This window comes from Leishmania donovani, chromosome 34 (genome assembly GCF_000227135.1).
Source record: "Leishmania donovani BPK282A1 complete genome, chromosome 34".
Lineage (NCBI taxonomy): Eukaryota > Euglenozoa > Kinetoplastea > Trypanosomatida > Trypanosomatidae > Leishmania > Leishmania donovani.
In genome coordinates this window covers 1302445-1325136 of record NC_018261.1, presented here as the reverse complement: position 1 = coordinate 1325136, position 22692 = coordinate 1302445, and the positions used below count along the sequence as shown (strand labels likewise).

At 58.3% G+C, this 22692-nt stretch overlaps 8 protein-coding genes across 8 annotated transcripts; all 8 read right to left on the bottom strand.

Moving 5' to 3' along the window:
• Positions 1-1650: 1650 nt before the first annotated feature.
• Positions 1651-3291, bottom strand: LDBPK_343110 (cytochrome p450-like protein; the record flags this gene model as incomplete). The annotated part of the gene is made up of 1 exon (XM_003864422.1): positions 1651-3291. One exon carries the CDS (start codon positions 3289-3291, stop codon positions 1651-1653), a length of 1641 nt encoding a protein of 546 aa, XP_003864470.1.
• Positions 3292-4585: 1294 nt separating this feature from the next.
• Positions 4586-5047, bottom strand: LDBPK_343100 (hypothetical protein, conserved; the record flags this gene model as incomplete). Its single annotated transcript, XM_003864421.1, has 1 exon — positions 4586-5047. One exon carries the CDS (start codon positions 5045-5047, stop codon positions 4586-4588), a length of 462 nt encoding a protein of 153 aa, XP_003864469.1.
• Positions 5048-6331: 1284 nt separating this feature from the next.
• On the bottom strand, positions 6332-7903 carry LDBPK_343090 (hypothetical protein, conserved; the record flags this gene model as incomplete). The annotated part of the gene is made up of 1 exon (XM_003864420.1): positions 6332-7903. The coding sequence occupies one exon, from the start codon at positions 7901-7903 to the stop codon at positions 6332-6334; it is 1572 nt and encodes a 523-aa protein (XP_003864468.1).
• A 465-nt stretch (positions 7904-8368) lies between these two features.
• Positions 8369-9010, bottom strand: LDBPK_343080 (hypothetical protein, conserved; the record flags this gene model as incomplete). Its single annotated transcript, XM_003864419.1, has 1 exon — positions 8369-9010. One exon carries the CDS (start codon positions 9008-9010, stop codon positions 8369-8371), a length of 642 nt encoding a protein of 213 aa, XP_003864467.1.
• A 742-nt stretch (positions 9011-9752) lies between these two features.
• Positions 9753-11189, bottom strand: LDBPK_343070 (hypothetical protein, conserved; the record flags this gene model as incomplete). The annotated part of the gene is made up of 1 exon (XM_003864418.1): positions 9753-11189. The coding sequence occupies one exon, from the start codon at positions 11187-11189 to the stop codon at positions 9753-9755; it is 1437 nt and encodes a 478-aa protein (XP_003864466.1).
• A 1467-nt stretch (positions 11190-12656) lies between these two features.
• On the bottom strand, positions 12657-14420 carry LDBPK_343060 (hypothetical protein, conserved; the record flags this gene model as incomplete). Its single annotated transcript, XM_003864417.1, has 1 exon — positions 12657-14420. One exon carries the CDS (start codon positions 14418-14420, stop codon positions 12657-12659), a length of 1764 nt encoding a protein of 587 aa, XP_003864465.1.
• Positions 14421-15620: 1200 nt separating this feature from the next.
• LDBPK_343050 (hypothetical protein, conserved) lies at positions 15621-16178 on the bottom strand (the record flags this gene model as incomplete). Its single annotated transcript, XM_003864416.1, has 1 exon — positions 15621-16178. The coding sequence occupies one exon, from the start codon at positions 16176-16178 to the stop codon at positions 15621-15623; it is 558 nt and encodes a 185-aa protein (XP_003864464.1).
• A 2821-nt stretch (positions 16179-18999) lies between these two features.
• Positions 19000-21438, bottom strand: LDBPK_343040 (hypothetical protein, conserved; the record flags this gene model as incomplete). The annotated part of the gene is made up of 1 exon (XM_003864415.1): positions 19000-21438. The coding sequence occupies one exon, from the start codon at positions 21436-21438 to the stop codon at positions 19000-19002; it is 2439 nt and encodes an 812-aa protein (XP_003864463.1).
• Positions 21439-22692: the final 1254 nt, after the last annotated feature.

The following is a 22692-nucleotide window of genomic DNA, read 5'->3' as shown; positions in this document are numbered from 1 at the left end:
TGGTTGGTCAGGGGGTACATGTGGCACATGGAGCTGAAGGAAGGCATGAGGAGCGGTTCGGATAGCGAGGAGCGCAAGAAAAACGAAAACACACATGCGCATGAACGACGCAAACGGACCACCAAACATCGCACATAAATGCGCGCACTCGCACATTCGCAAGTCACCAACGAGAGTGATGCCTACGCACCCGCGGGACTACACAACGAAACAGAGCTATAAGAGAGACATGGGCATACCAGGGGATTTGAAAACAGAAAAGACGCCCCAAAAGACCAGAGCTGCGGGGTGGGGCAAGAACGAAACCGAAAATACATATCATGAACATCAACAGGCAAAAGAAGCATGGCAAAAGATAAACGAATAAAAAAAAGAGAGGGGTTATGATGCCAAGAGATACGCACGATGAGTTTCCATGCACGCTCCCGACTCTTCGTAGTAGGTGGCGAATGGCCTACTGCCGCGGAAGAGCGCACCAGACTGGTCTTTCCCCACTCGAGCTCTCGATACCTCCAGCGCTGGCAGAGCTCTCCGCGAGAACTCTGCTGCACTCACACCGCCAGCGGGTAGCGCTACTCACGGATAGGCAGACTTGAGCACACCCGTTTTCCGACACCCAGGGATTTCTGCCGTGGCAAGCAGCCAAATGGGGGCTGGGGAGAAGAGAGGGGTGCAACACGCGTATGACTCGACTCTCCGAAATCCAAAAATGATTACGAGAGCGACAAACGAGGAAAAGACAAGTGGCTGGTGGAGCATGCCATCGGAATAGTGGCGAGCACTTTGACTCGCTCCTCCTCATCACATCGTGTCTCCGTCGTCCCTCCCTCGTTCGCTCCTGCCACCAACCTTCGAAAAGAACAACGAAAAAACAGCAACTGGAGAGCAAAAGAAAAGGAAGGCAAGCGATATCAAGCGTACATACACACTTTCCTCATCGCTCTCGTTTTTTTTTAATTTTCTGCACATGTGCTGGACCTGCGTCATGTCAGTTTGATGGCCAACAGGCCTTCTCCACCGAGGGAGCAACGATGAGGTGAGCCACAACAGTCTCCCTTCGTCCTTTGCAATCCATACACACTTCGCGCACCACTAGAGCAGAAATGTATGGGCATGCGTGTGAACTAGGGTACGGCATCGACAACAACGGAAAGAATAACGCCGCTGCACTCCCCTCGCCGAGGTCGAAGGCGCCTTCCTTTTTCCACGCGCCTCTTACAGAAAAATAGTCGGACAGCGAGAAGGTTGAGCGTTTGAAGGCTGCAATCATCACCAAGCGTCCCAACACCTATAGCATCCACAGACACGACGGCAATCTCGTACACGGGCATTGAGGGGGCACATGAACGCCCGATGGGCAAGGGAAGTCGCATCCGCGTGCAGCGCTCGCGTCGTGCTTGTACCCACTTTTTCTTTGCCTGCTTTCCGGCCCAACGTGCTTCATCATTGCGCAGTGTCTGTAACTGGCGTGGCTACTCTCAGGCGAGAGAATCGTGCGCAGGCCTAAAACAAAGAACTGCAGAAGACGAGCACCCTTGAAAGAGAGGCAGAGAAGCAGTTCGACTCATGAGAGGGAGAAGGGGTGGAGTGACACACACACACACACACACGCAAACACCGCGACGTTTTCGCTACGCTGCATCGTGTTGCTTACCCGCGTACGGCGGCTTCTTTGCAGCTCGTCTCCCCTTCCGCTTCCCGCGTCACGTTGCGGGCAGACTCGGCGTCCTCGTCGTTGAGGTCAAGTACGTTGGCAATGCGCTCGTAAACCTCGCCAACGGGAATGCCATCGCGGGCGGTGATGCGCATGGAGACTGAGTGGCTCACGGCTATGGTAATGTTGTACCGCGCCTCTGGAAACTCGCCGACCAGCTCCATCTTCAAGTGGCGACCCAGCAGCGCCGTCACGACGAGCAACTCCAGGTAGCCGAGCTCCTGGCCAATGCAGCTGCGCTTGCCGCAGCTGAAGGGGATGTAGCCGCAACGGCCGCAGCGTTTGCGCAGCGCCTCGCCTTCTTCGCCAAGCCACCGTTCGGGGCGGAACACGTCAACGTCGTCGCCGTACACGTGTGTGTTGCGCTGCAGAGCGGAGAGCGTGATGACAACCGTCATGCCTTTTGGAATCACAACCGCAGATCCGGGCAGGTACACATCCTCGGCCGCATCGCGGTAGATGATAGGCGCCGCCGGGTACATCCGCAGAACCTCCTTTACGATGGCGACAAGGTAGTCGCACTCCATAAGCTCCTGCACGGTGGGGCAGGTGCAAATGGAGGGCATCAAGTCCTCAAGGGCCTCGTAGAGACGCTCCTGCACCTCCGTGTTCGTGCCCAGGAGCGCAAACAGGAACTCCAGCGTGTGACTCACCGTGTCGTGGCCGGCAAACAAAAACGTGACGACGTGATCCAACACGTCGTCCATGCTGAAATGCACGTACAGCTCATCGATCAGCGCATCCATCACGCACCACCGCGTGCCAATCTGATTTATCTGCATGTTCTTATCCAGCAGCTCCACGCACATCTCCTTCAGGGTGTTGCGTGCGTTCCGCTGGGCGGATGACTTGAGATACGGGCAGAAGTAGTTCACGCGGGACATCTTCATCATCACATCGAAGTGGCCGCGCACGCGCAGCGACTCGCCGCGGGAGGCGCGGAAAGCCGCCTCGCCTATGGCGGAGAGTGCCATGCGGAAGACGTGGTCACTCAGGTTCACCACGGCGTCCTGCTCACCGCCGCACTGGATGAGATCGAAGAGCCCGCCCATCATGCGCAGGGCATGCATGCGAATGATCTCATTCGCAACACCGCGAATGTTCTGCGACCTGAAAATGGGCATGAGAATGCGGCGGTGTATGGCGTGTTGCGCCTTGTTGCCGACGGCGAGGAGGCCAACGCGGCCGACGACGATGCGCACGATGTCGTAGCCGGTGTCCTTGTAGAACTTCGTGTCAGCGCGCAACAACACGTGCTCGATGTCGACCGGGCTGGAGAGCACTACGTGTGGGCGAAAGAAGATCTTCATGACGAACGGCTTGTAATCGAACTCCGCGCACCACCGCTGCAGAGTCTTCAACGGGTCGCCCTTGCGGACGACGTAGAAGTGGCGGTAAAGGACACGCTTGACCACGCTCCAGACCAGGCCGTCCTCGGAGTTGGGCGGAATCGCCGGCTCCGGCATATTCGGCGGTGCAGAGTACAATGCCTGCAGCATCCGCGTGGTGGCATAGGCGAGAAAGCCCACAGTCGCAATGGCCGCAGCCGCCTGGACTGGCGAGACAGTGGGGGCCATGGAGTGCTGCATGGTGAGTCGAAATGGACGAGCCGGCCGTGAACACATTCCGGCGGAAGAGCACCACACAGGTGGTGTTGTGCGGTGAGCCTCTGCAGGACGACAGCGACGAGAACAAAACCACGAGTAGATGGAATCGGAGAAGAGGCTGAAGAGGCCCCAGACAAGAGGAAGCCGTGAGTCAACAAAGGCGCTGATAAGAAATGCTGTGGAGGCGAGCGCAGCCAGACGGCGGGGCTGCAGCGACGAAGAACAAAAAGCAGCCGGTGTGCAATGCGTATCACAAGAAGGCGAATGCCGTGTAAAGGCAGAGCAGAAGGGCAGGATGAGGGTAACACCGAGGGTATGACCGGTCATGTACAATGCAGAGAGACCAGTCCTGACTCGCCGTGGTGTTTGGGCGGTTCTGCTTCTTGTGTATTGGGAATGCGCTGTAGGCGGTGGGCCAGGAGGAGAGAGAGAGAGAGGACGAGTAGACGTAAAGCCCGAAAAGAGACAGGACAAGGGCGCGTGGGCGGAGGGAGGCTCAGCCAGACGACGCAGCGGAGAGGAACTGCGGAAGGAAAGAGGTGGCCGTGGACAGCGGTGTACGTTGAGATGCTGCAGTGCGAAAAGGACGACGAAGGGGTGGGGTGCGCGGCGGCAGCGGAGTCAAACACAAAGCAATGTAGGAACAAAGAGGTGAGGAACTCACACGTGATGGCTCTCCGTGCCGATGCGGTGTTACTGATACTGATGCATGTGTGCTTTCAGCGTACATACATGTATAAATATGGCAAGGGTACGCAGACCGCACCGTTTGTGCCACATTAGCGCGTGTGCGTGTGCGCGCGCGTTTATTTGCGAGTGCAGGGGTGTACAGCACGGTTGGGAGAAGGAAAGGATGGAAACGGTTGGGAAAAGTGCGGCTTCATCGAAGACGTGGTATCCAATGGGTAAGCGCATGCGTACACCGTCCATGCTTTTGATTGCTGGTGATACGCTTCTGCGGTTTTTCTCTGTGTGGAAAGAGTTGCTTTCACGCGTCCACAGAGGGTTTGATACTGTACCTCGCACGGAGGCACACACATGCATACCGCACAAATGCACCCATGCTGTAGTTGCTTGGCTCGAGCAGCAGCACATGTGAGCGGAGCCCGATGAGAGAGCGAGAGCGAACACCATTGCGAACGAAACACGATGTTCGCTCTCGTGTCTTGCTGAGATGACAGATACAGAGGAAGGCAAACAGAGAGCGAAGTTTCAGCGAGGGAACGCGCACGCAGGAAACGGGATGCATCAAAGAGGTAGGCGACTAATGATCCTGTGCCTTCGCTTCCTTCGACATGCGCCGCACCCGCCGCGCAGCGGCGCTCTTCTCCCGGTCTGCCAGCTTCTGCTCGTACGCGACTTGCCGAGACAGCTGAAAATTCACGGCCTTGCCCGGCTTGGGGTTCCGCTCCGTGTGCAGTGCCTGTAAAAAGGAGCCGGCCAAGTCCATGTAGAAGCGCTGCTTGTCGGGGTTCGTCTCCTTGCACTTCTCTGCCCACTGCTCCATCAGCCGCTTCTTGAGAAAGCTGCGGGCGTGGCGAGACTTAACTTTAATGTCAATACTTCGGTAGCACATGCGCAGGAGGGACATCGGGGAGTTGATCTCCAGCACGCGTTGCTGCGAATTCATATGTTGACCAGAACCTCCAGCACCACCCGCTGCAGCAGCGACACCAGCGCCGCTGTGGGCGGTCGTGGCCAATCGCAAAGCCGCACGGCGCAGCATGGAAAAGCGGAACAACGACTTCTTGAGTAGCCGGTAGCGAGAAAGAGAGGGATGCGCCGTGGAGGTGAGAAGCAGTGACAGCTCAACATCGGAGGAGCGGGCGGCTGCGCTCATGTCAGTTCATGAGAGCTGCCACCAAGGCATGCAGGGAGGCGACGGAAACTATGTTCTTTTCTTCTTTGGGCTTTGTTGCACTGCATCTTTCGGCTTGAACGCGATCGACGTCGAAGGCGGTGGGCAACGACCTCTGTGCTTCCGCTACCCCCCCCTTCCTCACTGTGGTCGCTGTGTCGGGGGATACCTCGCTGAAAGAGGTGCGCACAAAGGAAGGGAGCACGGGTGAGACGTTCGCCAAGACCGAGCCGCTTTCAAGGGCTCTTTGGTGGTCCATCTCCACACAAGACCACTTTCGAGGAGAACATTAGAAGAGGGATTAGAGCACAACTGTCTTGCTGTCTGCTGCCTGCGGCAGGAGTACCTTCGAACATTCTCGAACAAATATCAGGGAGAGGCAGAAACGCGGAAAAGAGAATCGCGAAAGGAGAAGGAGGCAAACACAGAACAAGTTCCAGGATCCAGAGACGAGCAGCAAAATAATAAACAAACAATAATACAGAGAAATCTTCACTTACGCACAGGCGCACACAAACACACAGACGAGAGTGAGTGAGTGAGCGGAAGGGAGGGAGCTGTAACTCCAAAGGAAACAAACGCACCGCTGGATAATACATCAGCGACCACAACTATCACACAGCCCGATAAAACATCTCCCCCCCCCCAAAAAAAAACGAAGAGATGCAACGACGACACGAAAAAAGGGGGAAAAAAAACGCGATGATCAAAGCAGAAACGAACGAGAAACAATCCGAAAGCTACGCGGTATCGTACAAACGGGGAAGCGAGGAAGAGAACAACAACGCCCAAATAAGAATCACAAGGAGTGAAAAAAAAACGAAGAGGGAGGTGTGTGTGTGTGTGTGTTTGTGTGAGCCAGAGTGAGAGGAAGGGAGAGGATCCAGAGAGGGTGACGCCGGGTTGCGAGGCCGGGACCACATTGTACGTCGAGAAGCCAACCACTCGTATCCGTTCATCCGCTCATGCACACGCAAACGTAGCAGCCGCCTCATGGGTGAGCGTCGCACACAAACGCACGACTGCACATGAGACAGATAAATGGACAAGAAAAGCAAGGGCAACAGTGCGGGATAGCCCCCCCCCCCATCACCACCACTACACACAGAGACCGAAAAAAAGCGAAAACATGCAGAGTTGCACAGACTCGTTTCATTCCGAAGCATCTCCGACCTGCAGACTTGGGTCATTGTCGGTAAAGATACCGTACCCGCCTGGCAGCGCTGTCGTCGTCTCCCCAAACGCGAGACCACCTCGGAGCAGCGAAACTTGGAAAAACTCCTGGAAAAAGCTCGCGTTCTTCACGCCAAAGTATGCTGTCATGCCCTTCCGCAAGACTTCGTCGCCGCAGCATTCCATCGCCCGCTGGCGGTTGCGCAGGCACATCTCTTCGATGGTCTTGGCGTACCCGGCCATCACGGACGACGGGGCGCCGGCGAAGAGTTGCACGCGCAGCAGATGCGTCTTTGCTACCGCTAGTGCAAAGGCGGGCCACTTCGCTGACGGAACGGCCACCTCCTCCAGGAGCAGCACGCGCAGCTTCAACAGGCGCGGAAGGTAGTCGATCAGGGCGCTTGTCTGCGCAGCAGAGAGGGCTGTGTAGCTGAGATCCAGTTCCTCTATCTCTCGGTTGCAACCATCTGAGAGCAGCTCGCACAGTGCCGATGGGTCCCTGCTGGTGAGGACGTTTCCACGGAGACTCAGCCGCCTGATGTTCGTGAAGGGCAGCGTCTGTGTAAGGCACCACAGTGAGCTACTCGTCAGGTCGTTGTACGAGAGGTCAAGCGAGTGCACGTGACAATTGTGATGCTTGGAGAGGTAGACAATGCCGGCAAGGAGGATGAGAAGTCCTGCGGAAGCTATGTGGCAGGAGGACAAGGACAGGGTGGAGAGAAGACTGTCCTCGCCATCCACGAATTCTGACTGGATCGCTGAAGCTGTCGTGGTCGCGGTGGCCGTCCCCGCGCACAATCGTCGGAAGCCGTCGAAAACGAGAACGTGCATTCGATCAGGTCCCAGAAAGACACCGCTAAGATGAAATAGGTTGAGCTGAAAAGTATGTCCGCCTAATCGAAGTGCAATGTCGGCAATCAGCTGGCTTTCTGCCGCAATGCTCTGCTCTACCAGCAGTGGCGTGTATTGATTCTCTGGCTTACCCTCGTGTAGCGTGAAGAGGAGGTCGCGCGGGGGGACGGCGCTGGCGGTGCGTCTTGCCTGTACAGTGGAAGAGGCGCTTGTATTGTGCGTCAAGATGGAGCGCGTCGAGCCGTGGGGCTGCCTAAGGTGGCGCTCCGAGCGCACGACGAGCCACCAAGGCCCGTAGAAGCGCAAATCGGCATCCCACTCCTGGTGCGCTTGCGGGCGGTTCCAAGAAACGCCCTGCACGGTCTCCTGGAGTTTCGCGATTAGAAAGCTCAGCAGCTGATCAAACGATGTGGCGTGGGTGTGCATCGAGTAGGCCATTTTCTCCGCGTCCATATCTGTCATCGCTTCCGTGGACATCCGTTCCAGAAAGCGGAGCGGATTAAAGCCGATGGCGGGTTCATGCTGTCGCTTCAGGAAGCCGGCACGCCCATGGAACCTGTGCAGGCGACTCTCCGCTTCACGCTCTGCGTACTGCGCAGGGGCATTGAAGATGCGCAGCACGTGTTCATTTTCCTCCCTCGCGATGGAGGGCGCCAACGTGGTGCGGCACGTTAGCCTCACAGAGCGGAAGGCCTCCATGAGGGAAGACGTGAATGGATCGACCGAGACTTGTGAAAATGGGTGGCAGGTGACGAGTGAAGAATGGCCCGAAAAGAGACTCCAACCAGCTCTCTGATCATCCGCTCATCTCTTAGCGGAGCTGCCGCACGATGAGGTGGTCGAGAGTGCGATCGAAAGAAGAGAAGGTGGGAGGTGAACGGCAGCGATTGCAATCGACAAGGGATTGCGTTCTTGCTAATCATGAGCACACATGTAAGCGCCTTGAGAAACGCGAAAAAAAAAATTCGGCCGATGAGCGCAGGACATGCGTATGCGTTTCCCAAGCGGAGCAGAAGGAAAACTCTGCTTTAGCGCACACAGCGACGCAGCTCGCATCTCAGCGAGGGGCCCCTGAAAGCGTGCCCCACAAGCTCTTTGATGTGGGTATGCTTCTGTGAACATTTCTCCGGCCGTCACTTCCGCCGTCTCTCTCCGAGTTTGAATTCAGATTGAATCCCACATACTCAGCGGAGGAAGGCACCTGGGATGCTGGCGCGCGATCATCGCTAGCTGCCGACCGAGCTGCTGCTCCCTCCGTACCATTTGTTGAAGGAGGGCGGGATTCTTGTGGTCGTAGCCCAGCGCGTGCAGGGTGGCGTGCACAAGCGCCGCATGGAGGTAGGGCGCCAGGGGAAGAGTAGTGGAGGGGAAGCGACGGCATCGCAGGCGCATATAGTCGAGCGACACAAAAATGCTGCCGAGGTCGATCAGCTCAGCACGGATGATGGACTGCGTCAGGGCGTTCGGCTCAGCCCCTACCGCCCCAGCACACGTAGGTGAGGTGGTCAGCGTGGCTCCTGTGCCCGTGTCGCCGTCGCCTCTCTCCAGAAAATCGCCGAAGAGAAGATCATTCACAAAGCTGTCCGCCTCACCTGCCGGGGTGAAGGTGAGGACATCAGTGGGCCGATCTGAGCCTTTGTACTTGCAGTTGAGTTGACGCATGTGTGCGAGGGAGACGAACTCTAGGCTGAGTCGCGTGTCGTACGGGGCGCGCTCGAGGGTGAGCAGAAGGTGCATCACGTGCCGAGCTCCGCGGTGCAGAGTGGGCGTGGCGCCAGTTATCGTGAGGTGTCTGAATGTCTTCATCTCGAGTGTGTGTGTATGTGTGTGTGTCTGTGTCTTGAGCCCGTTACAGCAAGAGCCGAGCCCCCATGAGGGAGAGAGGAGAGAGGAGAGAGGCGCAGGAGGCGAGGCGGGTGGGAAGGCGAGTCAGCGACTACATAGCCATGCACCGTGCTGCCAACTGTACACCCTGATCGTCCGCTTCGCACCGGTTGGCTGGATACGACTCCCCACACAAAAGACAGCGTGCCGCACGCAGAGGTACTGCACAGTACCGGAACAACAACAAAAAAGGATAAACGTGCTGCCGAGAAGACGGGAAGCTTGCACGAGGGTGACTCGCGCAGATCACGAGATGCGATGCCTGCTGACACGTGTACGAGATCGTAAACTCACGGTCGTCTCCCAAGGTGAGGGCATACACTGCATTCCTCCGTTCAGGGGGCGCTGGTGGCATGGCATGCGTATGGGTAGTGAGCGGTTGCCGTCCGAGGGGGTGGCTCTCATCTGCATGTCTGCATCTGTGTGTGGGTGTGGGTGCTACTGTTTTGCTTACTGTTCAGTGCCGATCTTGGCGGCCTCCGCGTTCCCCCCTCCACCGCATCCCAAAGAACGCAAGAATAGCAAAGGGCGCCATGGTGGCGCCCACGAACGCGGGACCGACACGGAGAAACTCACACAGCGGCGTCACGGGTGGGAAAAAGTAACGTTCAACGACGACATCGCTCATGCAGCCGCCGACAGAGCAAACCACGCTGCATGCTGCTTACGGGACTGGCGCGACAAGGGTTCGCTTTTCAAGGACCGCCTGTACTTCCCTGGCACGGGCAAACGCATCGGCCCACGGCACCGCTGCCGTGGCGGACGCGATCTCCGACATAGACAATGGAGCCACCTTCCACGCGACTTCCACAAAAAGTGTCTCTTGTTCTGTCCGGCTGACTTCGCCGCTGTTTTCTGCCAGTGCGGCCGCAACAGTCGATGAAGGTGGTTTCGTCTCCGCTCCACCGCGCAGCTTCACGGCCGAGGAGACTAGCTTTCGCAGCGAGCGCTCTAGGCGTGGTAAAAGCACTGTCGCCGCATCAGTGGCTAACGCGATCCACGAAAACCAAAGCCGCGTCAGCAGCACAAGACATGGTATGTCGCAGGTACACAGCTGCGTCGCACGAGCTACATGCATGTCAGCAGCCTGCCTCTCAATGCATAGACGGACACCGTCCACCGTACATCGCAGCACCTGTGCAACCAGGCGGGCAGACGCCTCGTGGGCGAAAAAATCAGAGAAAGAGGAGTGATTCTGTGAGTGACTGTGCAGAGCATAGCTCCGGCAGCGCAAGAACACGCACCAGACAAGCGGCGCGACCTCCTTCACAGCCGGTACGGCGTTACCCGCTCGCCAATCGATGGTTTTCAAGGAATGCAGAAGCACCTCGCGCGTGAGCTTGTCGGCGTGGCAGGACTCCACTTCACCCGCGATGCTGAGAAAATCGATATACCTGCTCTCTTGCCTGTGCATCGCGTCTGCAGACCCTATAACCGCTATACCGCCCTCCGCCCCACCAAGATGCTCGTCGCCGCCGACGTGCCCGAGCTCCGTAAAGCGACTCCACGCCCAGCGGAATCGCGCGTAGGTGGCCAGCAACGCCAGCGGTGGCAGCAACGTGCGGAGAGGTGTTCCATGCGTCGTCCACTCCGTCACGCACCTACGCGCCGCGCGGGCAAAAAAACTGCCGATTGCCTCTTCGATTCGATCAATGTGTGCGCTGCCGGCACCATCAACAGCAGAGCCACCTCGCCAACACGCCTGGAGCGGAGGCAGGCAGAGCGCTACTTTGCTTGCGAGCACAATCGGCTGCGACTCGAGGCCCAGGAGCCACTTTGCCCAGTCATCCACGCATTTGTGGATGTTGCCTTGGCCTGCGCTCGTGCAGCTCGTCTCGGGGGTTCGTGCTGCATTGCACAGCAGCGAGAGTCGCTGCATGTGCGCCATGAGAGAGAGGGCGGCCGCTTCTTGCGCCGCATCGCCACTACTCTCTGCCTCGACGTCTGTGGCTGCAGCAAACTTCGTGTAGCTGGCAATAGCGGAGAGCAGGCGAGCTGCTGCGCCGTCCACCGTGAGTGTGTCTGCGTGGGCCCCGCGCCGCACAGAGATGTCAACATCATCGTCACGGCTGCCGCGCAACAGCGCATTGTGGGCCGTCATGACGACAGACTGTGCTTTCCGCCCCGCAACGGGCGCTTCAGAGTACGAAAGAAGAGAAGAAAAGCGGGAAAGGAAGAGCGGCACGTTGGAAGTAAGACAGTAACCACAACAATGAAACAAAAAAAAGAAAAACCAGAGGCGCGCACTCAGCAGATAAAACATCTGACTTGCGGAAACAGTAAGAGCATGCGCCTCATGAGGCTTCGCGGCACAGTTGCGCACTCCCGTTGAGTTGTCTTTCTCACTTCGCAACGTGTCCAATGCTCGGCCATACAACATGAGGTCATGCGCCACCCGAGCAACTCCTGGCCTGCCTGCCACAGGGGTACCTCGCGTGGTGCGAAGCAGTCGTGCAGAAGCGCGCTCCAGCAATGCACCGACGCAGTCATCGGAGCACGACCCCTACCTCAAACCCTACCCACCCACACCCCGCCCCGCAGGCAGTGCGAGGGACGGTTGGGCCACGTTTGAGTCACGCTGACACCCTGCCTACTATATGGATGGCACAACCCTGTTCACGGTCGCGCGTCGCTCCGACGCCACGCCCATCCAGGACCTGCCCGCTGGCATGAATAGCAAATACATCGCACTGACTTCCCTACGTTGCGGGTACTTGATCTTGCCACTACCGGAGGTAGTTCGGCATTCGCGGAGATAGGAGGAGGAGGGGCTGCCAGGATTTCCCCACAGAGCGGGCACTGATCCCTGGCACCGCACACACCGAGGTGTGTGCCAAACTACTTCCCCACCCCACCCCACCCTCCGTCTTCGGGGCTGCCGCCACAATAGAAGGCTAAGACGCAAAAGAAAAGCATGAGTGAGACATGACGTGTGAAAGCACGACGTGCATCGCCTGGACGACCAGGAAGGGGCCCGGCGCCCTTACGAGAGAGAGAGATCGAAAGATATGTGCGCGTTTCTTTATAAAGCCGCGAGGTGCCGTTGCGGTGGCGCAGAGAGAGAGATAGCGTCGGCACACAGAAACAATGAACAACGAAGAGTTGCGTAGTAAAACACGGGAGAGGCGTCAGTGCGCGGACAGGCATCCATTCCAGAAGCATGGCTCACATGACGAGGAGAGCGGAGCTGGACACCTACGCCAATGGCGGGGAAGGAAGATAAGTGCGAAACAGGAAGAAGCGCGTTGTCAGATGCAGCCACCAATTCACCCAACACACCGGCGAGCATGCACGTGCTTCCGTACACGAGGGCGTGGGCATGCATCCTCAAACACCGCAAGTCCACTGGGTCGCTTGCAACTCGAAACGTCAGCCTGCCCACAAAGAAAAACAAAGGTGCCCTCACGATGGTGCTGGAGGGACGGCGCAGGTGCAACGGAGATCACACTCACCACCATGGCAGACCTTGAAAAAAACAAAAGGAAACACGAAACGACACGCAGACGAGAAGCCCCCTCCTGAGAATCGGAGGATTTTGACATTCCTTCGCACTTGCGCACTTGTCACTTCACTTCGCGGCATCGCTTGGCGGCGCTTTTTCGTTCGACCTTCGCCCGGCGGCCGCAGCGCCGTTCCGCGCTTTCCCGGCGCTGCCGCTGCCGCCGACCAGCACCACACGCGATACGCCCTGTTCTCCAAGTTGTGCGGCGAGGCGGCGCTGCGTTTCGGCGTTCAGCGCAATGTCCTGCAGGGTCTCCTTCAGCTCCCGTATACTGCTGCTCAGTCGCAGATCCGTCGCTACGTTTTGCTGGATGACACTTCGCAGTGCCGTCTTGCAGCTCTCCAGCTGCTTCTCGAGGCGCGTCGTCTCCTCGCCCCGTGTGTCCAGCTCGTGCTTCAGATTTTTCACGGCGTACAGCAGAGCCGTCGTCTTGCGGCGCTTTTCACCGAGGTCCATCATTACCGACTCCAGCGGCTCAAATGCGGCTGCCAGGTCTATGTACTCGCACCGCTCCAGTTCCTCGGCACGGGTGCTGGCGGCGCCTCTGCCGAGCTCGGTCTCTTCCAGTCCCTCTTCATTGTCATCGCCGCTGCCTGCTTCTCGGGCTAGCTGAGACTCGTATAGGGCTCGCTTCGCATCCAGCTCGCTCTTGATCACCATCGCATACTGCGCATGCGATGAGGTGAGCTTCTTGTCGTACTTGGCCGAGATGCTCTTCTTTTCTGCCTTCCACGCCTCTGGCGAGTCGCCGACGGCGGCTGCCATCGCGGCGCTCTCGCCGGCGACGACGTCGTCAAGCATCGGCTCGTCTCGGCCAGGGAACTGCATCCACGTGGAGGTTCCCGTGCTGGAGTCCAGCAGGATGACGACGCGGTGGACAAAGCAGTCACCGTCGTAGTCCCAAATCTGCTGCGTCAGCAGATTCATCGAAAAGAAGTGCTGCTGAGCTACACAGTGATCTTTGGCATGCATGGCCTGATAGCGGCTGCAGCCGACGTAGCCGCAAATAAGGCATATCCACGGGTCCCCTGCCTTCGCGCAGGCCTCGCACTTGATGGCAGCGGACGCAGTTGGCTGCTGTTGGCGCTGCTGCTGTTGGGCGTACTCCAGCGAGTCGGCAAAGCGCCGGCACAGGTGACATGAAGAGCACAGGAAGCAGGTGCACTGGCTTGCGCTGCCGCTCTGCGCACACGTGCACAGAGGCGTCTGCGAGCCGTAGCCGGAGATGGTGCACTCGAGCCTGTCGCCGCACATAGGGCACGTGGGGATATAATAGTACGAGGTGAGAACCTGCGCGTCAACCGTCGTAGGTGCACCCTCGAGGCATGGGAATCCCTTGATGTACATGGAGCTCGTCCGCACGTCGTTGCCCTGACCCGCGACTTCGGTGCACACTTGCAGCACAGACAGAACATCCTGCATGCTGTGGCAAGCGAGAACGACGATTGCGCACCCCGAAAAGCTGCACGCTGCCGCGTCAGCCACGGAGAACGGAATGTGTTCCATCTGCCCAAGAAACGCGCTGATGCACGACTGTGCCTCCAATGTCAAGGTGGAGACACTGGCATCGACACCGCCACCACCGCTACTTGACGCGTCGAGCGAGGATGACAATGCCGTCGCCTGTCCGCCGCCCGGTGCGCAGGAGCTGGGAAAGACAAGCAGGACATAGTTGGTAGAGACGACAGGGGTGAAGAAGCTGCCTTTAAAGGCCTTTTTTCGCAGGAGCCGCACCTCGCCGCACACAAACGTTGCTGGAATGGATTCGGAAGAGGTGTGAAGGGTGATAACTTGCGTGCCCCGCTGCTTTATGACCTCGTAGCGCAGCATTTTCTGGTATCAGGGGCAGCAGAGAGACGGCCAAGGACCCAGAGAGAGAGAGACAACGAACAGCTGACGGGAGAGAACGCAAAAGGAAAAGTGTAGACGAGGCGCCGCCTAAACAGAGCGATGGCCAGCACGAGTTGAAGTGACGACGCAGATGATGACGGTGGTGAGAGATGGACAGCGGCGATTTGTGTGTGTGTAGTGGGGGGGGTGGGCAGATTAGGCAATAGACTGTATTTAAGGCATCATTAGAACGAGCGCTATGTCTCCAAAAGAAACGGCGCCAGGCAGGTGCCCCGTGCAGCCCCCTTCCTCACCCCTTTCTCACCGCCACGCTGCACACAGCTCACAACAAGCACGAAGGCAAAGTAAAGGGCGACCGTTGGGAGCCACTGCCTCGAAACGACACAAAGGACATGGAAAAGCAAGCAGAGACCAGATGGCAGAGAGAGAGGGAGCGACTCAGCTGTTAGAAGACGGGCGGGAGCCGCCTGTGAGAAGGCGCAGCAGTGACAGTGGCGGCGCCGCCGACCCGTGCGCTTTCACCTACCTCCCACCTCGGTTCTCTCCGCGAGGACCAACAAAACAAAGGAGGAGTTTTACCCTCTCCGAGGAAGAGTTGAGGAGAATTACAAGCTCGATGGGGTGCCGTGGCTGTGGGGTGTAGTGGCGGCATGAGGTGCGTTGGTGACAGCAGCAGCAGAGACAACAATACGAAAGTAACGCAGAGGACAAGGGCGCAAGTCGACAGCAAAGGGAAGGGGTAGCAGTGCAGAGAGGTATCGGCTGAGAAGGGGGGGGTGGAGAGGGGCACAAAAGGGCGCACGCGAGCCCCGCCGCTCCCGGCCTGCATTGGCGGCGCGCAACACCGTGAGAGGAGCCCGGGATAGGAGTTCCAGTGTAGCCATTGTACGTATGTGCACGGAACGTGTTCGGCGGAAGGTGCAGGCGCCGGCCCAGTATCTTGTTCATCTCGTTCTCTCGTAAAGACACGCAACACATCCTTGCTAAAGACATCTGGTGAGCTTTACTGTGTACCTCAACGAGTGCTTGGCTTGGGAAGTGCGCCGTTCATGTGTGTGTGTGTGTGTGAGGGAAAGGGAGGCAAACAAAAAAAGACAAGATGACGACAAGGGCGAACCCGAGTGAGCGAGGAGCGCATACACCTGTCGTCAGCCCACCCCTTGCTTTCCACGCTTCAGCTCAGTACTTGGTCCGCAAGTTAAGCATCGTGGTGCGCTTCGGCCGCAGTGACCGATTCTCCTCGCCGGGCAGCAGCGGTTGCATAGCGCTGCCACACTCAATACCAGCTTCACGAGCGTGCGCACTGCCGACGTCCATGGCTGCGGTGTTGAACGCCATCGATCTGCTCAGCTCCCGATCTTCGCAGACAGGGCATCTGCCACCGCGTACCACGCGCTTTTCCACACTCATCTGGTACGAAGTGGCGCACCCTCGGCACTTCCAGTACACGGGATGCATGTAGCCGATGCTCACGATGTCTGGGTAGAGATGCATGGGGTTCTTTTCATGATCCCACTCCGCCGCAATGTCCGGCGCTGCAACGCGTAGTCGTGTTGGAAGGTGGTAGCGCTTCCCGACAAACATCTCAACCTTCTTTCGATTTGCAATGCGGATTGTTGACGCCTTGTGGCGCGCGGGAGTGCGCAGGGCCGCCAGTGTAGAATGATCAAGTGGGCCACTCACGGACGGCCCGGCACTTGTGACACGCACAGATGCGGCACAGGCGATCCCGTTCATCCATCGCGCACCGCTGATGTAAGAGATACCGTGCCGAAGCATTCGTAAAAGGCTACTGCGGTCAGAGGAGCGTAGCAGCTCTACTGGATAAACGCGAGAGAGAGAGATGCGCCGAAAAGGTAAGCGCCATTCAAGAAGAGCGAGAGTGAGTGGTTCAGCGAGATTGGCATGCAAAGACATCTGGAGTGCGCGGGCGAAGAGCTGCTGCGTGCGCGCCGTTAGGCACGCTTTCGGACATCAGAGGCAGCTCAACCACTCGGAGAACGCTACGCCCCCGCGCGACGCGTTGGGCCGTTGAACGGCGTGGTGGTGGAGGCGGCTAAGTGCGAAAGGGACTGTGTGCTTGAATCCAGCGCCACCTATCCCCGTGTGGCAGACGGCAGCGGAGGTGCTCCGCCGGCGCAGGCCACTGAGCGAGGTAGCGGCGTTTCATGCTGTCTGTGTAAAATGTGAAGAATACGCAGACAGCGGGGAGAAAGGAAGGTACAAAGAGCGTCAACATCGCCGACGCACGCACGCGGGAACGGACATACACGTACACACAGTTAGGCCCACATAGTTAAAAGAGCTGCTCCGCAAGGGCAACAGCAAAGGGGAGAACAACCAACGCGGTCAGTGAGCGAAATGGGGAGCGTAGGAGAGGGAGAGGGTCAAGAACCGACTCACCATGGACGCAGCCACTATTCGCATCCGCTCCTGATCCGCACTCCTCTTCCTCACCGCACGTGCGCTCTGATGATAAGAGTGAAACAAACGCAAAATCAAACACAGGTAGACACACATACACACACAGACACATGCCCATACACGCGTGCGAGCTCACGCACAAGGACACGCATCATCTGCGATGGGGGTGGAGAGGCTAGTGGAGGCATTTTTCTGCTCCCCAGCGGTTGAGCGGCTGTGGCCGCCTTCGCCCTCCGCATCTACTCCCTAACTGCGTGAGTATGTGCTCAGCATGCTGAACTATACAAAAAAAAAAGCACAAACCCTGACACGCATGATGAAAAAATAAAGGTGCGTGGTCCCACTCGCACGTGGCGATGAGCTGGCCACTGCCACCGCCGCCACCCACCAGGTGACCGAGGAAGATCCGGCTGCCAAACTAGCTCACATGGCCGAAGTTGAGCCCGCTGGGGATTCCTCTGTTGCCGCGCTGAGTACGGCTGCGAACGCCTCCTTCGATCAAAAGCAGTCCACGCTGTCAGGCTTCATGTCAGCATTGCCGAACAACTTCGACAGCGTCTTGAAGGTGCCCTCGCACATGCATTCCTCTTCGGGACACCGAGGATGGCCCACGCCTTCAGCTCCGCGAGGATTGGCGTGGGCAAGCACCTTTGCAGACTTCTCAGAGGAAAACAGCACAGCTGCTTGCCGGCGATGCTTACGAAGTTGAGATTCCCGACGGTGACGGTGCCGGCGCTAAAGCGCTTGAAGGTTGGCATCGGCTGGGGGAAGTAGTCTCACTCCAGCTGCTGCAGCCCCCTTCGTCGCGCGACACCACCGCCGTCCTGTTCTTCGCAATCTCCTTGACAGGCGCGAGCCAGTCGAGGGGGCCTTTTGTCCCACAGCAGTCAGTCGTTCCTCTGCGAGCGGTGCACAGCGCCGTTCTGCAGCTCACGCGATGCTTTGTGCGTCTCCACCACACCCCTGAAAAGCAGCCTCATCGCCATACCGTTCTTGCCAACGGTGGGGTCGAGCAAGGCCCCTTGCAGCCCATGCAGCACCGTCACGTCCCCACAAAGTTCGCCATTGGGGCTTCCGGCCAACCAGAAGGATGGGATGTTTGGCATCGGCTCGAAGCTACTAGCCATACCAAGGCCGATCTTGTGACGCACGAGTCGGCATCCAATGCCGTGAATCGTGGAACCGCCGCTGCTGCAGTCCTCCTGCACGGTCGTCCCTGACGAGGTGACTCGCGACTTCGCATACGCCACAAGCCGCCTTCGCCATGTTCATCGGGGCGCGTATCCGGCACTTTTTATCTTACCCTTGAGCGCATTCCACATTCCGTGAGCCGCGCTTGCCGCTCGCGAGGGCGGGTCAGGCTACTCGCAGCATCAGGTCCAACGTATGCAGCGAGGACAGACCACCGTCAGGGGGGTCCATTCGCCTGCGGACCGCACCTACAATCACGATCTTCGTGGCAGACATAACGCGTGGGGAAGCGGAGGAGAATAGAGAAACACAAGTGCTGTGTAGCGAGACTCGCCGATTAGAGATGTACAAGGCATAAAAAAAGAACTCGAGTACACAGCGGGGAGGGGAGAACGGAGGTGATGCGACGAAGGCGGCGTGGGCTTGGTTGTTGCGCACGTGCATGTAGGATGGAGGGTGCGTGTGTCACATCGACGATGCGGGGAGGGAGGGAAAGCACCGAGCAGGAAGAGAAGCTCAGACCAGGGATGGGGGGTTGTGCGCAAGCGTCGGGAGCTATTAAATACGCGACGGACTTCGCCATACGAATCCGTGAAAATAGCAGCTACACCTTTTCCGTGTTGGTCTAGGGACGTGTGGACAGCTTAATAGAGAGAAAGAGCTGTTGCCAGTTGCACGCACACTGACACACGTGCAAGGAATAAGAGGAGCGCCCGCGCGCTTGTGTTCTTGTTCCGCTAAGGCTACACTGCGCACCTGTGAGGCGATGAGGCGATGGTGTGTGTATGTGGGTGCTGGCGCAGATACACCGACTACAGATGAGCAGGCAGTGGTTCAGCAGGGGGGGAGGAGGGAGTACGACAGGGCAATGGAAGATCAAGGGGCAATCTTTCTCAGCAACGCGACGTCGGGCAAGCGGTAACGGTGCCGCATGGCCACTTCGTCAGTCGTCATCGCTGATTTCCACCACCGCCTGCACCACGCCCACCACTTGGCAGTCATCATCATCGCCCGCCACCACCTCTTCCAGAGGCTGTCTCTCTGGCGATCTGTGCGCTGCGTCTCGCTTGACCTTCTGAAAAAGGCGCTCGAGAGTGCACGTGATGCTCGGCGTGGCGGCAACCGCCGTTGCTGTCGATGTCGGCGCAGCAACCGTCACGGCGTGCCGTTGCGCACGCGCTCTTTTCCGCACCACTGCTGAGGCGGTTGACGCCGTTTGGGCATCATCCACAGAAGGATCTTCAACTGGGATCGCTCCTGCCAAGGACACTGAGGATCCATCAAGCACCGTACGCGCAGCTGAGGAGGCCACAGTGGCTGCCGTATCGTCCCTCCTTTCGCCAGTCGGCGCCTCCGCGTGATGCACCGGTAGCACCGAGAAGAACCGTGTGATGGGCTGAACATTCGACACGCGACTGCGGAGGCGTGGCGCTTTCGCCACAAAGAGTGCCTCGTACTGCTTGAAGCCCTCCTCTGACACGGTCGGGACCACGCACGCCGGGTTCACGAACTCGACAAACTCGAGGAGCTCGTGAAAGGCGCAGTGCTCGCTGTATGGCACACGGAGAAGAGTGTGTTTCTCCGACACCTCTCGCGCCACGCAGCGCTTGCACCACCCCGTCGGCTCCACGATGAGCACCTGATCGTAGCGGTCCAGGTTAAGCGCCAGCCCGTCTTCGATGTCCACCACCGCCGGGCTGTCGGCGTGCGCCAGCGCAGCCACTGCTTGGTAGCCTACGCTGGCCATGGGAACCAGAAAGACACTGAGAAGGTGCTCCACCTCCTCCGTGCGTCCCTCGGCAGCGGACTGGTTTCCTGCGCCGTCCGCCATGTCGAGGCCGACCGCCAATGACGGTCGCACGGCGGGAGCGGCGCTGGCACGGGTCTCCTCCGGCTTACAGGCTAGGCCGCTGGCGACCCTCTTGCGTTGCGCGCCCTGTGCATTGCACTCACCAAGCAGCACCGGCAGCAGAACTGGCACGTCTTCGACGTGAGCCGTCTCTGTCGGTGGCCTTGTCGAGGCATCTTTGCCCGCGTCGCGCGCGGTCACGGCGTTCTCGCTCGAGCGGGATGCCTTCAGCGGCTCAAAGCACTCTTCGAAGAACCCTATTGAGGACAGCAGGGCGTACCGACTTGGCGAGACATGAATCCGCCACGATGCAGGCTCTGCGGCGTTGGCGTGATGCTGAGACCCTTTTAGGGAGTCTCTTGCGCGGCTCTGCTCAGATGACCTCACAAGAGGGAAGGCGTCCCTCAGCGCCAATGCGACACGCTCCTTCCCGATTGTGTAGCACCCAATCAAGACAGCGCAACGCACTTGTCGATGCTGCGGATGCCCGGCCGAATGCACCGCGACTCCTGCGCGGCATGCGGCGCGGTGGAAGAGGGACCGAAGTACCTCGATCACCCTCTGCGTCACCTCCCATTGAGAGGGAAACTTGTACGCTGGCGCACAGAAGGTGTTGTCTAGGAGAAGGACATCGAGGAGCTGCCGCTGCGCCACGTCCCGCAGCGCCTCGTCATCCGCGATGAACTGCTCATAAGCCGGAGCGGGCGGCGCCGCTGTCGATGCATGCTGCTCCTCTCCTCGTTTTATCAGGCACGGCAACGGCGGCACGTACGTCTGCCTCCCGTTGGAGGACCGCACGAACTGCTCCCAGGTCTCCCGCGAGCCGTTGAAGCGAAAGTCGCCCGTGTGTAGCACGGTCCCAAAAACTGGTGACACGAAGAGAAACATCACCGCACCTGGGCAGTGGTTCGCCGGAATCAGGCGCACCACAAACATACCGTCGACAGTCTTTTCTTGTGCCTGCCCTTTCGAGGATGCTGCCGGTGGACTCAGCAGGGACTGCACGTGTGGGTGGTGCGGCGTTTCGGGCACACGCGCGAGACACACGCCGGTAGACAAGGAGAAGATGTATGTCTGACCCAGGTCCATGGGAAACAACCACGACGCAGGCACCCCGAGTTGCGACTGGGTAAGTGTGGCCGTTGGGCGACTGCAGTAGATGGTGCCGCTGTGCCAGCGATTGGTGATGCCCGCGTAATGGTCGGAGTGGAAGTGACTCAGAAAGTAGAAGGTGTGCGCCCGGGCCGCTCTCGACGTGGACGCCAGTCCAAGACCTTGATTGGACACCGGCGAAGTGGCAGAGTACGGCGTCCCTGACGGTGCCGCTCCGTTAGCGGAGGGGGGCGAGGGGCGCTGTGATCGACACGCCCAGTCGGTGAGCGGTGCCCCATGATACACGAAACGGAAGGCATCAACCAGAATGATGCCTTGCGAGCCCCGATACACCTCTCTCGACTTGAAGTACTCTCGCATCGTGCCATTTCTGCCGACGCTGGACGCTGCAGCACCTGCCTCACGCGTCGAGGGTTGCATAGGACTGCTCACGTTTGACGGGCTGGACAAGAAATCGGTAGGCGTCTGCCTTTGGGCCAGCGCCGTACTGCAACGGCGCCTGTGTCGATGTTCGCCAGCGTGATCGTTGGACTCGGGGGAAAAAAGAGCGAAAACAAACCACCCCAAAGACAGGATGCGCGTTGCAAGGGGGATGATGCGTGTGTGTGTGTATGAAATAGATGACGTTCTCCGCACAGATGAATGGCAGACCCCGTCCTAAATCTGCACCTGTGTCTATGAACGCCGAATACAGGCAGCTGATAGGTTTTTCCTCGCACCAAAGATGTTGCACAGCTACACGGCAGTGACGAAGACGACAAGCAAAGACAAGAGCGCACTGCGCCAAGACCTTCCGCTGAAGAGAGGAGTGTCAGCGTACTCCATGAAAAGGATAGCAGAAGTGTGCCATTGGCTCGACAGCCAGTCTTTCTTTTCAAACTCGAAGCTTTAGGCGTGAAGGGCTGGGGTGCACCTCAAGGTAAACAGGGGAAGGAGAAAGAGGAACTATAGGAGACGCAACGAAGGCAGCGAAACCGTTGACGATAAAGAGTAGAATGACTAGCAAATGAAGTGACGGGGGCGCTGCATGCTACTTCTTGACATGGATGGGTGCTTTTCGCCTTCAGATGTGTCAAGTCACACTCAAGCACTGAAAACCAGCGCTGCCTCAACAAAAATAAGGCGATATGGCAATGTGCACGACGTACCGCTTCGTTTCATTCGCATTATCTAGTACGCATTCCTGCGCTAACGTCAACGTATATATATATATATACAGATAGAGATATAGATAGAGAGGCACAGGTGCCACAAACATCCACGGACAGTGACCCAAAACATGTGCATAGGCACATCGGATTTATGCCCAACGCTGAATCATCCATAACAACAATAATAATAGAAATACTAAAAAAAAGAGAGGGGTTATGATGCCAAGAGATACGCACGATGAGTTTCCATGCACGCTCCCGACTCTTCGTAGTAGGTGGCGAATGGCCTACTGCCGCGGAAGAGCGCACCAGACTGGTCTTTCCCCACTCGAGCTCTCGATACCTCCAGCGCTGGCAGAGCTCTCCGCGAGAACTCTGCTGCACTCACACCGCCAGCGGGTAGCGCTACTCACGGATAGGCAGACTTGAGCACACCCGTTTTCCGACACCCAGGGATTTCTGCCGTGGCAAGCAGCCAAATGGGGGCTGGGGAGAAGAGAGGGGTGCAACACGCGTATGACTC